Below are 14,232 nucleotides of genomic sequence, written 5' to 3' on the forward strand. Positions count from 1 at the left end.
TGGAGCCAATGAAACGGGCACTAGCAAGGCTTTCCTGTGGCCCCCCCCACCCGTCGTCGATGTGGGTGAATTGCTCCGCCTCCGCCCTCAACGTCATAACGTTTGACACGAGGGCAGTGAATTGCTCCGCCTCCGCCCTCAACGTCATAACGTTTGACGCGAGGGCAGGGCCCAGAGACTGTGATTTTCGAGGCTTCAGAGCTTCGAACATACGAACCTTGGCTTCAGTGACATCAGCAGCCAATAGAACGTTGAGGGTGAGTTTTATATATATAGATTATTATTTATGTGTATAACTTTAAATTTTAAAGAGAGCCCTCAGACAAACCACCACTTTTAAGGCGAACTCATTTCTTTCTACCCGGTGGAATAGCATCTCTTTCATCGGGCAATCTCTTCTAAGTGAACATACGTGCTATTATATCAACACAACAGTGCTCTAAATTGCAATGTGCTCCAAAACACAACATAACTAAAAATTCTGAAACGTGAACTTATCTTTAGTCGTTATTAGTTCCCATATTCATTTTCATTTCTCCATATATCTTCATTTGTTCACTCCTCCATGTTTCGCTATAAATTTTAAAGTCCTTGCCACTCTCAGTCCATAAAAAATCAATAATCCGTGAGGCTTAATCCGCGAGGCTTCCCCTGGTAATGCCCGACACCGCGGGTTTCTACTACTACTACTTAACATTTCTAAAGCACTACTAGGGTTACGCAGCGCTGTACAATTTAACATAGAGGGACGGCCCCTGCTCAAGGAGCTTACAATCTAAGAGACAAGTGAACGGACAGTCTGATAGGGGCAGTCGAATTGGGGCAGTCTGGATTTACTGAACGGTAAGAGTTAGGTGCCGAAAGCAGCATTGAAGAGGTGGGTTTTAAGCTAAGACTTGAAGATGGGCAGGGAGGGGTCTTGGCGTAAGGGCTCAGGAAGGTTGTTCCAAGCATAGGGTGAGGCGAGGCAGAATGAGCGGAGCCTGGAGTTGGCGGTATTGGAGAAGGGTCCAGAGAGGAGGGATTTGTCCTGTGAACGGAGGTTTCACTATTTTCTTCAGGGACTTGGGTTAAACGCCCAAAGCTGCTATTCAAATGTAAAAAATTGTTCTTGACTGAGGCATGGTCGCCATGGATCTCCAGTGGTGGTTTGTCTGAGGGCTCTCTTTAAAATTTAAAGTTATACACATAAATAATAATAAATAATAACAAATTTACATGTTTGAGTGCGGTGCTATTTGTCTGCATCAGTGGCATCATATCTTTGGTTCAGTAGTCAGGTTTCATTAATTATACAAAAGATTTAAGGGAATTTCAGTGGTTTATCAACAAATAAGTGGAGCATTTTAAAGTAACAAACCTGAAATAAGGTCTAGCATTATACACCCTAAATTCTTAACCAGGGGAGATTAAGAAACTTCCAATTTTTTTCATATCCAAAAACACTGGATCTGGGATTAAAAAAAAAAGTGAAATCTAATATCTGCAAAAGAAATGAATCCCCCCCCCCCCCCCCCCCGTTTACTATGCCGTTTTGAATGGGCTGTGTTGCTACTGCCACATGGCAGCTTAGTAAACAGAGAGGTAAGCATTTACAGGGCTACAATTGCTTTCTTTAAAATGCAGGCACAAAATCAAGCTCAGGTCCTGATCAAATACAAAATTTTACCAGGAGAGTAGCCCTCTCCTGGACTTCGAGATCTGAAGATGCAAGTAATGTTGAGACATCCAAAGTACCTTTTTCCAACATTGACTTCTTTTTACCAGTACGAAAATATATTTTATTTGTAGGGGGGCAACAGAGACTCAGCCCCAATATTTCATGCAGATACTTCTTGAAGGTGATGCTTGTCCCAGTGCATACTTTATAAAAGAAGTCTGGCATCTATGTACTTATACATAGACTTATATTCTGGATTTATGTATGCAACTTAGTTAAAAAGCCAATCAGTGCCAATAATTGCCACTTATCAATTGCCACTAATTGGCATTAATTAGAATTTACACGCAGAACTGTCTAATCATATTCTATAACATGATGTGTGTAAATTCTAAGTCACATAGTTGAAAAGGGGGCATGGCCATTTCTAAAATCTATGTGTGTGCTTATAGAATACAAACACATAAAAATCTCACTGTGGAAGACCTCCTTGCTGAATATACCTGAAGCATTTATTTATATTAAAGTGCTCTGATGCATTACAAGAATATTCTACTCCAACATTTACCCATACACACTTTTGTTTATATCATTAAGTAGCAAACACACACACACACACACACACACACACACACACACACACACACACACACAAGTTGATAGTCAAACGCGTTTGTCCAGCTAATTTTTGGAAATATCCAGACAAACCATGCTTTATATTTTCAGCTGATAAAAAGTCCACATTACAAAATTCCATCAGGAAATTGGCTCCTTTTAGGGCTGAGGATCTGATCTACCTCTTGCTATGGGAATTAAAAAAGCTTATCAGATAGGCCCCATAGGTGTTCTTGAAATGCTCTTTCTATAAAACCATCTACCAAATGTAAATTTTATTTCCCATTTAGAGTGTTTTCTTGAATCAAGACTAGCACCAGTGCAATGGCTCTGCAAAGCATTCTCACTCCAGTTTTACCCTTTGACTCAGGCATGTCAGCGAAGGGAGCACTTAGAACTCTCAAAGAGAGGCAGAGCGAAGAGTTACTGTAGCAGCACCACCTGTTGGCTAGTGTGTAAAGCAGCAGGCTGTGGAGGGAATGGGCAAGGAAAGGAAAAGTTCATAACAGGTGGGCAATGATGCCACCAACAGAGCCACCCTTCTTCCCCCTCCTCTTCTAAAAGGGATGCATGACAGTAATGGGGAAGAAGTTGCAAGAGTGAGAGAATGATGGCATGAAATGAACAATCTAATCTCTCTATATAAAACGCACCTCCAACGTTCTGAAGCCTCCACAAGTCCCAACGTTCTAAATGCATGGTGGTGAAACCCGGAATTCGCCCATGAGTGCTGGCCCCGCCCCTGGGGGGGGGGTCAAACGTCATGACGTCGAGGGCAAACCAAGGACACTCAACCAATCGCATCGCGAACCCGTTACTAAGCGACGGAATCTACTATAATAAAACTCACCCTCAACGTTCTGAAGACAACGTTCTGAAGTCACTCAGTCACTCCCTGAAAGGTTCATGGAATCATGGTGGTGAAGCCACAACACTGACCATGTCTCTCAGCCCCGCCCTCGCATGACGGACCAATCAGAAAAAACACACTCAATGTTCTGAAATACAAAGGACCATCACAAAACCGTTCCCAGGCAACACTAGGCAACGTAAGACGGACCTATCAGAGGAAACTACGTGGCAATAAGGGAGGAGCATTCACCAGCAGAATGGCTCATTATCTGTGCAGCACGGAGAGCACAGAACCACCGCTTGAACGAGAGAAGAATATTCCTGTTGTGGGTATGTGCAAAAATAGACCGGAAGGGGGGGGGGTGGGGGGGGGGGGGAAAGAAATTTTTAAATGCCTAATGCCGGTATTGAAGAGTGCCGGAGGGCCTATAGCACAGACTATATTTGGGTTCGCTAGATGTGGAGTCGGTGGAGCCGGAGAACAGTGTGCCCCTCACCATCTGGGACGTGGGCAAACAGGACAAGCTGTGGCCCAGCTGGAAGGATTACCCGTGACCCAGCCAGCAGCAAATTTCCCTACTCCTTCCCTGCCTAGGAATCGCTGGAGACTGGCTGCAAAACTAACGAAACAACCGCACACCAACACACCACCTCCATCATTCGAAAGGCATCCACTCTTTCTACAACAGAAATGCAAACTAATAATACAAAACAAACAAAGAATACATGGTTTCTCACGCGGCTGCAGGTAACTCCCTACCCCCTTCCTCTTCCCCTTTTGCTGAAGCGGCCAAGGACGTGCCCAACCATCCCCAGCCTCAGGCAAGCCATCTCCCACCTCGGGGATTCCTCAAGCATCCGGAAAAAGACGGCGCTGCTTCCCCCAGCACATAAATGTTCCTGCATTCCCCTGCAGCAGGCCTGAAATGGACAGAACATACCGGATCACCCCCCGACGGCCCAAGACCGTGCTCCTCTCCCTTCCGCCAACTTAAAACAACCATCCGCGTCCTCAGGCAAGCCATCTCCCACCTCCAGGATGCCCAGAACCCCAGCCCAATGGAAAAAGACGGCGCTGCTTCCCACAGCACATTTCACTTCCAGCATTCCCCTACAGCAGCCCTGAATCGGCCAAAAAATACCGACAGACCAAGAACCTGCTCCTCTACCTTCCGCCCATCTAAAACAACACTGCTGCCTCAGCACAACACAAAAAAAAAAAAACCCGGAAAAAACAATCCACCACTCAGCAAAGGCTGACCCCACTACAACCACATTTACATTTCACCAACAGAAAGACCCCCCTCCACAAACCTCCTTGACAGACAAAACCACACACACACAATACCTCAGAAACACACCCTCAAAGCCACACACCAATCCATCCCACTTTGCCAGCACAGCACATCCCCCAACCCCCCACCCAAAAAACAACAACAAAAAAAAGACACACATCAACAACCTACACACACACCCCACCCTCACACACACACGAAAACTCTGTGACACATACACACACACAAAAAAAAGCCACATGCTAGCACCCGTTTCATTGGTTTCGGAAACGGGCCTTTTTTACTAGTGTGACATAAGACACATCGCGGAACAATGAAAACCAGCAGCACACCGTTGCTACGCGACGTCAACAGCAAAGCTAAAAGGACCATATAGATCTCTGCTCTCCACACAAACGGACACGGAGGGCATAGGAGGGAAGGAAAAAAACCCAGCACATACACACACACTCTCACTCTTAACTAGCTATAATGAGCAAATGACCTGCTACTATCACAGGGGCTGCTAGCACCTCTCTCTCTCTCTCTCACACACGGGACACAGAGGGGATGGAAGACAAGGAACGAATCGTTGGGTATGGAGGGGGCAGCAGGGGAGATAAGGCAAGAACTGCCTCAAATATTTGTGCTGTTGCTATGTACAATTATAATGCTGTCACTTCATTTTGACCCTACCCTTTCACACTCTCTTTCACAGACGCACGCACACACACACTTACACTGTCTCTATCTCACATACACACGCACCCACACACATATGCACACTCTCTCACACAGACACGCCTCAAATGGTTCAGCTGGCCTATGTAAAATTTCACTGCTGTCTCTTCATTTTTTCACCCTACCTGTGCACACTCTCTTTCACACAGAGACACACACACACACACACTTTCTCTGTGTCACACACACACAGACACACATACATACATACATATACACACTCTCACTCTCTCTATAGCCTTGCTAGCGCCCGTTTCATTTCTTTACGAAACGGGCTTTTTTTACTAGTATTCAGTAAATAGATGTTATAAGGAAAAAACAGAAAAGGCTGAAGCTTATTAAACCTTTGCTTGAGGAGTGCTTAAAACCCCACAAAACCCTACTGATGTTAATAACCTGTTTCCAAGACCTAAAGAGGAATTGATCAGTTCTGTTTACAGAAAAGTGAAAAAAAAAAAAAGTCCATAGACAACAGGCCTCTCCTTTTCCCTGAAGATATTTTCCTCAGCATGCACCAACAAGTCCTTATTCAGCAGCCCTCATAGTCATTCTGGATGTGGTTTGGACATGGTTCCATGGTCACAGCCACTCCCATACCACTGCAGCCCACTGGCATCTCTGCCACTTCAGTCCACTCATTGGTATCAGGGTTATAACATTCTACTTTTGATAGGAATCCCGATTGGTTAAACCCTCCTAGAAAAAAAAAACAAGAGAAACAAAGTATTTTAAAATGGGGTAAAAAAAATTTGCTAACATTAATTCCCAAATTCAATATATGGCACCTTGTTGTACATACTAATTTGGCTGCAATGGCAAATTGTGCACTCAGCTTAATTAACAAGCCAATCAGCATCAATAAATGGTACTTAACCAATTAGCAGCACTAATTGGATATAATTAGAATTTAGGCACACAACTTTATAGGTGTATTCTATAAAGTGCTGTGCGTTAATTCTAATGCACACAGCCGAAAAGGGGGAATGGCCATGGGCGTGGAATGGGTGGTTCATGGGCATTTCTTGGCACAGGTATTTAGGTCTGGTTTTAGGTGGCCTAAATGGGTCTGCTTTAAATTTTAGGCACAAGAATGGCTGCTAAGTGTATTCTATAACCTATGTCTAACTTTAGGCATAATTTATTGAATCATGCTAAGCATGTGGTTTTTTGGCACCAATTTTGGAGGCGCCATATATAGAATTTGGCCCTAAATGCCTACAGTAAAGAGATTATCAAGGTGACATTTATTGTTCATTCTTTCATTTCATACGTTTTGGCTCAATCATTTCCTCCTGGGCTTTTGGACTTCCAAATCAATCCACCTTAGCCAAGCTATGGCCATAAACATTAACTTACAGGCAGTGCATTTTTTTATAGCGAAAAAGGTGACTGTACTCAAATGCCAGACCACTCTTCAGGGGTGGGGGTGATCACTGAGGGACCCACCCCACAACAACCAGGCCCCCTGCAACCAGCCACAGAATCTATGACAAGGCAGAATTGGTGTGTAGAGCCTGAACTCTTTCATTAAAATTTGGGGACCATGGGTGAAGTTTAGCAGACAATGGACAAGGTGCCGGTACTCAGTACCCCTTCAGAAAAAGCCCTGCTTACAGGTAATAACAGTATGTTTTATTTTCCACCCAGCCCACCCCATCATTGTGACATTTTTTTGGATGAGAGGACAAAGACCATGGTCCCCTCAAACCTGACAAAAGTGGGCCCTCAGTGGCTCCACCTGCCTCTCCACATAAGTACACAAGTATTGCCATACTGGGAAAGACCAAAGGTCCATCAAGCCCAGCATCCTGTTTCCAACAGTGACAAATCCAGGTCACCAATACCTGGCAAGATCCCCAAAAAGTACAAAACATTCTACACTGCTTATCCCAGAAATAGTGGATTTTCCCCAAGTCCATTTAATAATGGTCTATCGACTTTTTCTTTAGGAAGCCGTCCAAACCTTTTTGAACTCCGCTAAGCTAACCGCCTTTACCACATTCTCTGGCAACGAATTCCAGAGTTTAATTACACGTTGAGTGAAGAAACATTTTCTCAGATTCGTTTTATATTTACTACATTGTAGCTTCATTGCATGCCCCCTAGTCCTAGTATTTTTGGAAAGCGTGAACAGACGCTTCACATCTACCTGTTCAACTCCATTCATTATTTTATAGACCTCTATCATATCTCCCCTCAGCTGCCTTTTCTCCAAGCTGAAGAGCCCTAACTGCTTTAACCTTTCCTCATAGGGAAGTCATCCCACCCCCTTTATCATTTTTGTCGCCCTTCTCTGTAACTTTTCTAATTCCACTATATCTTTTTTGAGATGCGGCGACCAGAACAACGCAATATTCGAAGTGCAGTCGCACCATGGTGTGATACAAAGACATTATAACATCATCATTTTGGTTTTCCATTCCTTTCCTAATAATACTTAACATTCTATTTGCTTTCTTAGCCGCAGCAGCACACTGAGCAGAAGGTTTCAACGTATCATTAACGACGACACCTAGATCCCTTTCTTGGTCTGTGACTCCTAACATGGAACCTTGCATGACGTAGCTATAATTTGGGTTCCTCTTTCCCACATGCATCACTTTGCACTTGCTCACATTAAACGTCATCTGCCATTTAGACGCCCAGTTTCCCAGTCTCGTAAGGTCCTCTTGTAATTTTTCACAATCCTCCCACGATTTAACGACTTTGAATAACTTTGTGTCATCAGCAAATTTAATTACCTCACTAGTTACTCCCATCTCTAGGTCATTTATAAATATGTTAAAAAGCAGCGGTCCCAGCACAGACCCTGGGGAACTCCACTTACTACTGACCATTTAACCCTACTCTCTGTTTTCTATCTTTTAGCCAGTTTTTAATCCATAATAGAACACTACCTCCTATCCCACGACTCTCCAATTTCTTCTGGAGTCTTTCATGAGGTACTTTGTCAAACACCTTGTGAAAATCCAGATACACAATATCAAGCGGCTCACCTTTATTCACATGTATGCTCACCCCTTCAAAGAAATGTAGTAGATTGGTAAGGCAAGATTTCCCTTCACTAAATCCATGTTGACTGTCTCATTAATCCATGCTTTTGAATATGCTCTGTAATTTTGTTCTTTGCTCTCTGCCCTGACCCCACCTCCACCTCCCCCCACTTTTAGGATCTGTCAAAGCTGAATCCATGGCATTACAGGCATCCCACTAGACAAAGCAGGAATCAAGCTGGGGGAAGATAACTTAGGTCTCCTGTTCTGCTGTGCTCCATTTAGTAATTATGGTAAGTTGTAGGTGGTATATACATTTTTAAAATAAAAATAAATATAAATGCAAAAAATACAAACACCCCTGCACGGAAGTGGTGAGCAATCAGGGCAGTCCTGGTACAGCACCATTTGAAGCATCTGTGCCTTTGGACCTCCAGGATTATTTTGAGAATCTCAGTTGCCAGAAGTCAGATTTTTCTATTGCTTGTCAGAAGGGTGGGAATTAATCTGATACAGATGAGCACAGGCCCAAAATTCTCAGTTGCTTTGACTTTTATTCCAAGATTTGAGCATTTATTCAGTTTGCTTCATGCATTTGCTGTAATAACTTTTTTTTAAATAGTCAGAACTTTCTCATGTCTGTAAGTCAATTGTACATGCATTAAGTTATAAATTAACATAAGAACATAAGAGTTGATGTATAGGGTCAGACCAAGGTTCCATCCAGCCCAGTATCCTATTTCCAGCAGTGTCCAGTCCAGGTCACAAGTATCTGAGAAAGTCCTCAAAAGTAGCAAGATTCCATGCTACTTAACCTCAGGGATAAGCAGTGGATTTTTCCAGGTCTAACTTAGCAGTTTATGAAATCTTTCCAAACCATTTTTTAAACCCAGCTACATTAACTGCTTTTACCATTTGTTCTGACAATAAATTCAAGAACTTAACTATATGTTGAGAGAAAAAATATTTTCTCCTATGTGTTTTAAAAGTATTACTATGTAAATTCATGGAGAGTCCCCTAGTCTTTGTAATTCTTGATACACAATTAATTTGCATTTACCTGTTTCATTCCATTAAGGATTTTATAGACCTTTATCATATTTCCCCTCAGCCGTCTCTTCTCCAAGCTGAAGAGCCCTAACCTCTTTAGCCTTTCCTCATATGAGAGTTCTTCCATCTCCTTATCATTTTGGTTGCCCTTCTTTGTACCTCTTCCAGTTCCACTACATCTTTTTTGAGATGTGGTGACCAGAATTGCACACAATACTCAAGATGCGGTTTCACCATAGAGCGATACAGAGACATTATAATATTTTTTTGTTTTACCATCTGTCCTCAGTCAGCAGTCGTTAGGGAAACTCCAAATGAAAGTCTAAAGAAGTGAGTTTTCAAACAGGATTTTAAATTTTACAAAATGACAATTCAGACCATATAGGTGGCAGTAAAGCATTCCATTTTAGGGGCGAGGAAAAAAATGCAGTAGATTCACTCAGATATGTTATTGACCACTTGAAATTTTGTAAATTGTTGAAAGCATTCTTATTTAGGGCCCTGTTTACTAAGCCACGCTGTAGGCATGCTAACATTTTAGCACACGCTAAAACATAGCATGTACTAACAATAGAGACACCCATTATGTTCCTATGGGTGTCTCCAGTGTTAGCGCAGGCTAATTTTTAATCACACACTAAAAAGTTTGTGCACTTACAGTGCGGCTTAATAAATATGGCCCTTAGTGAATTCCTCATCACTGTTGGTGATTGTTATTCTTACAGTTCATTTGTTATTTCAAAATGAATCATCTTACTGCCTGGATGTTTTTACCTATTATTGTTTTGCATTTTTCATTATATTTCTCTTATTGTAATTTGCTTTAAAAGTTTGATGTAAGCCATATTGAACCCAAACTTATTTAGGATAATGTGGGGTACAAATGTAATAAATAAATAAATAAATTCCTAATAATTCCTAACATTCTGCTTGGCATTTTTGGTTTCTGCTGCAATCGCCAAAGAGTTCCTACAATTATGGGATCTCCATAAGCCAAACGCGCAACCAACCCACAACAAAGGACACACATTAGACATCATCACACACAAATTCAACCCTGAGATAAACATTGCATTAAACGATACAAAGTGGACACCTACACCGTGGTCCGACCACTACAAAGCTATAATCTTCCTCCAATGGTGAAAGAAAGATTCATCCAGTAAACAAATACAAAAAACCTACACCACAAGAGGAAAAATAGATCCAGCAACATTCTGGCAACAGATCTACGACAATGAATGGACTATAAAGACTGATACACACCAATTCCTCCAAGAATGGGACAATAGATGCAAATACATACTAGACGACATAGCTCCGATTCAAACCAGAACCTCACACAGAAAGAACTCACTACCATGGTTCAACGAAGACCTGAAAAAACTTAAAACACAAATTAGAAGGCTAGAACGAGCATGGAACAAACAGAAAAACGACTCCACACACGAGGCCTGGAAACAACTACATAGAAAATACAAATACACCATAAGACAAACTAAAAGATCATATTACAAAACCATAATTGGACCAAATTACAAGGACACACATAAACTCTTCCAACTAGTGAACAAATTACTAGACACTACACCGGTCACTTCCAACCGCACAGATGCACCAACAGCAGATAGCCTTGCGAATTACTTCAATGAGAAAATCGTAAAACTACGACTTCAGATACCTAGCAGCACCACTGACTACGCTACAATCCTTGACTGTCTAGACCCAGACTCTGGCATATACCCAGCAGACAGAACCTGGACAAACTTTGAGACACTATCAGAAGGCACTATCTCCAAAACGCTTAAAAGATTTGCTAAATCTCACTGTAAATTAGACACATGTCCTAACAACCTTATAACATCGGCCCCTCAACAATTTATAACAGACCTCACAGAACATCTGAACTATATGCTACAAAATGGTCTCTTCCCAAAGGAGAAAGGAAATATTCTACTCACCCCCATACCCAAAGACGCAAAGAAAAATGCTAGCGAACTAACTAACTACAGACCAGTGGCATCCATTCCCCTAATAACCAAACTAACAGAGGGAATGGTAACCAAAAAAACTTACCGACTATTTAAATAAGTTCTCAATACTCCATGATTCCCAATCAGGATTTCGTTCTAACCACAGTACTGAAACAGTACTAGTTACTCTCATGTCCAAATTTAGACAACTGATCGCAACCGGCAAAAACATACTACTTCTACAATATGACATGTCCAGTGCTTTCGATATGGTAGATCACATCTCCTTGAATACTACATCTCCTTGAATACTTCGGAATCAGAGGCAACGTTCTTAATTGGTTCAAGGGATTCCTAACCACAAGATCTTACCAAGTGACATCTAACTCGACTACATCCGCCACATGGACACCTGAATGCGGAGTTCCACAGGGATCCCCCCTCTCGCCGACTCTATTCAACTTAATGATGATACCCTTGGCTAAACTACTATCTAACCAACACCTCAACCCATACATATACGCAGACGACGTAACGATCTATAAGATTTACAGAAAATCTCCAGCGACATTAACCAGAGTCTTAATATCATGCACTCATGGGCGGATGCATTCAAACTGAAACTTAATGCTTAATACTTACCTCTCAACACAATATGAGCAAATTTACCACCATAAACACACCAAGTTTAACACTCCCTATCTCGGACACCCTAAAAATTCTTGGAGTGACTATCGATTGTCATCTAACACTTGAGAGTCATACGAAAAACACTACAAAAAAAGATGTTCCACTCAATGTGGAAATTAAAAATAGTAAAACATTTCTTCCCAATGACAGTCTTCCGTAACCTGGTACAATCAATGCTGCTCAGTCACCTAGATTACTGTAATGCACTCTACACTGGATGCAAAGAACAGACAATCAAGAAACTTCAGACAGCCCAGAACACCGCAGCCAGACTTATATTCGGAAAAGCAAAATATGAAAGTGCCGAACTGCTTCGAGAAAAGTTACACTGGTTCCCACTCAAAGAACGTATCACATTTAAGATTTGCACTCTAGTTCATAAAATCATCCATGGAGATGCCCCAGCCTATATGTCAGACCTGATAGACTTACCGACTACGAATGCCAAAAGATCAGCCCGTACATTCCTTAATCTTCATCTCCCAAGCTGCAAAGGTCTAAAATACAAACTTATGCATGCAGCAAACTTTACCTACCTGAGTGCCAAGCTATGGAACGCACTGCCGCACAACCTGAGAAAGATCTATGAACTAACAAATTTCCGAATATCATTGAAGACCCATCTTTTTAACAAGGCATACTACAAAGAACAACAAATATAAATGCATGCGTCTCCTTTACCTTTACACAGACCTATTTTTATAATATCTGTTTGTTCTAAACTTCTACTATGTTACTCAAAATCTCTATGTAACAATATGTAACTATTTTATAATATCTGCTTGTTTTAACTTCTACGATACATTGTAAGCCACTTTGAACCTGCAAAGAGGTGGTAAAATGTGGGATACAAATGCAATAAATAATTAAATAAATAAAATAAATCCAGCCACTAGATGTCACTGTTGTGTAATGATGGACTCTCCTACCTCCAAGGGGCTGATTACAAAAAGAACACTCAGTAAAGCAGGCAGTATATATATATATATATATATACCGTGTTTCCCCGAAAATAAGACACTGTCTTATATTAATTTTTGCCCCCAAAAATGCGCTAGGTCTTATTTTCAGAGGCTGTCTTATTTTTCGGGGAAACATCGGGGTTGGCCCACCCACCCTCCATCGCTCCCGGAACTAACCTTAAATGCCTCCTTTCACCTTTGCAGCAAGCAGCAGCAGGGCAGGCCACTCCTTCCTTCCGTGTCCCGCCCTCGCCTGACGTAACGTCCGCGAGGGTGGGGCACAGAAGGAAGGAGAGGTCTGCCCTGCTGCTGCTTGCTGCGAAGGTGAAAGGAGGCGTTTAAGGTTAGTTCTGGGAGCGATGGAGGGGGGGCCCGGTGACCTCAGGTGGGGGGGGGGGGGTGGCCCGGGGGTGGCCTTGCTTTCAAACAAAAATTTGCTAGGTCTTACTTTCGGGGGAGGCCTTATATCTACCAATTCAGGAAAACCTCTACTAGGTCTTATTTTTGGGGGATGTCTTAATTTCGGGGAAACAGGGTATATATATATATATAAACTTTATTTTTAGAAGATGTTTTCTTTTGGTTTAAGGAAAACTTGCATGTCTAACATGGGTTAGCTGGGTTAAAGCATTTTATATATACTCTTCAAAAATGAGCTACAGCTTCACCTAAATTAATATTATTCAGTTTAAAAGAAGCTTTAACCCAGCTAACCCATGTTAGATATGCAAGTTTTCCTTAAACCAAAAGACATCTTCTAAAAATAAAGTTCTTATTTCCTAAGGCTAATGCCAATGTGTACTAATTAAAAATGAAACTGAAAAAAACCCTAAATTCGGCACTGCTGAGTGATAGATTGGGGTATCCTCCTCCCCCCTTCAAGAATACAAACTTTTTTCATGCCATCTATGCCACTTACTGTATGTAAACATGAGACAGCTTCTTCTCTTCTCATTTCCTTATGAGAAACTCACAATACCCAACATTTACACTGTTTAGTTGAAAACATTTTTATTTAGTAAATTTAATTATTAACATAGGGGCCCTTTTACTAAAGCTTTGCGTGTGCTAATGGAATTTGTGTGCAATAAATGATGTGCATCTTACTTTATACTTATGGGCCACTTGGAACTTATCCCCAGATTCTATATAGTGTGTTTCTAGAGATCCACACTGAAATCCAGGTGTATTCTATATTTATTTATTTAGATTTTGCTTACACCTTTTTCAGTAGTAGCTCAAGGTGAGTTACATTCAGGTACTCTGGATATTTCTCTGTCCCAGGAGGGCTCACAATCTAAGTTTGTACCTGAGGCAATGGAGGGTTAAGTGACTTGCCCAAGATCACAAGGAGCAGCAGCGGGATTTGAACTGGCCACCTCTGAGGATTGCAAGACTGATGCTCTAACCACTAGGCCACTC

General features: G+C 41.8%; 1 protein-coding gene across 2 annotated transcripts in view; it reads right to left on the reverse strand.

Moving 5' to 3' along the window:
• Positions 1 to 5,369: 5,369 nt before the first annotated feature.
• The window catches only part of LOC115480034 (kelch-like ECH-associated protein 1), a 55,669-nt gene continuing 46,806 nt past the window's right edge, over positions 5,370 to 14,232 (reverse strand). For both annotated transcript variants that reach the window (XM_030218426.1, XM_030218425.1), the window contains exon 6: positions 5,370 to 5,838. In XM_030218426.1, the coding sequence (XP_030074286.1) occupies positions 5,672 to 5,838 (167 nt within the window). In that variant the 3' untranslated portion in view covers positions 5,370 to 5,671. The remainder of the gene's footprint in view (positions 5,839 to 14,232) is intronic.

Source organism: Microcaecilia unicolor, chromosome 11 (assembly GCF_901765095.1).
Source record: "Microcaecilia unicolor chromosome 11, aMicUni1.1, whole genome shotgun sequence".
Classification (NCBI taxonomy): Eukaryota; Metazoa; Chordata; class Amphibia; order Gymnophiona; family Siphonopidae; genus Microcaecilia; species Microcaecilia unicolor.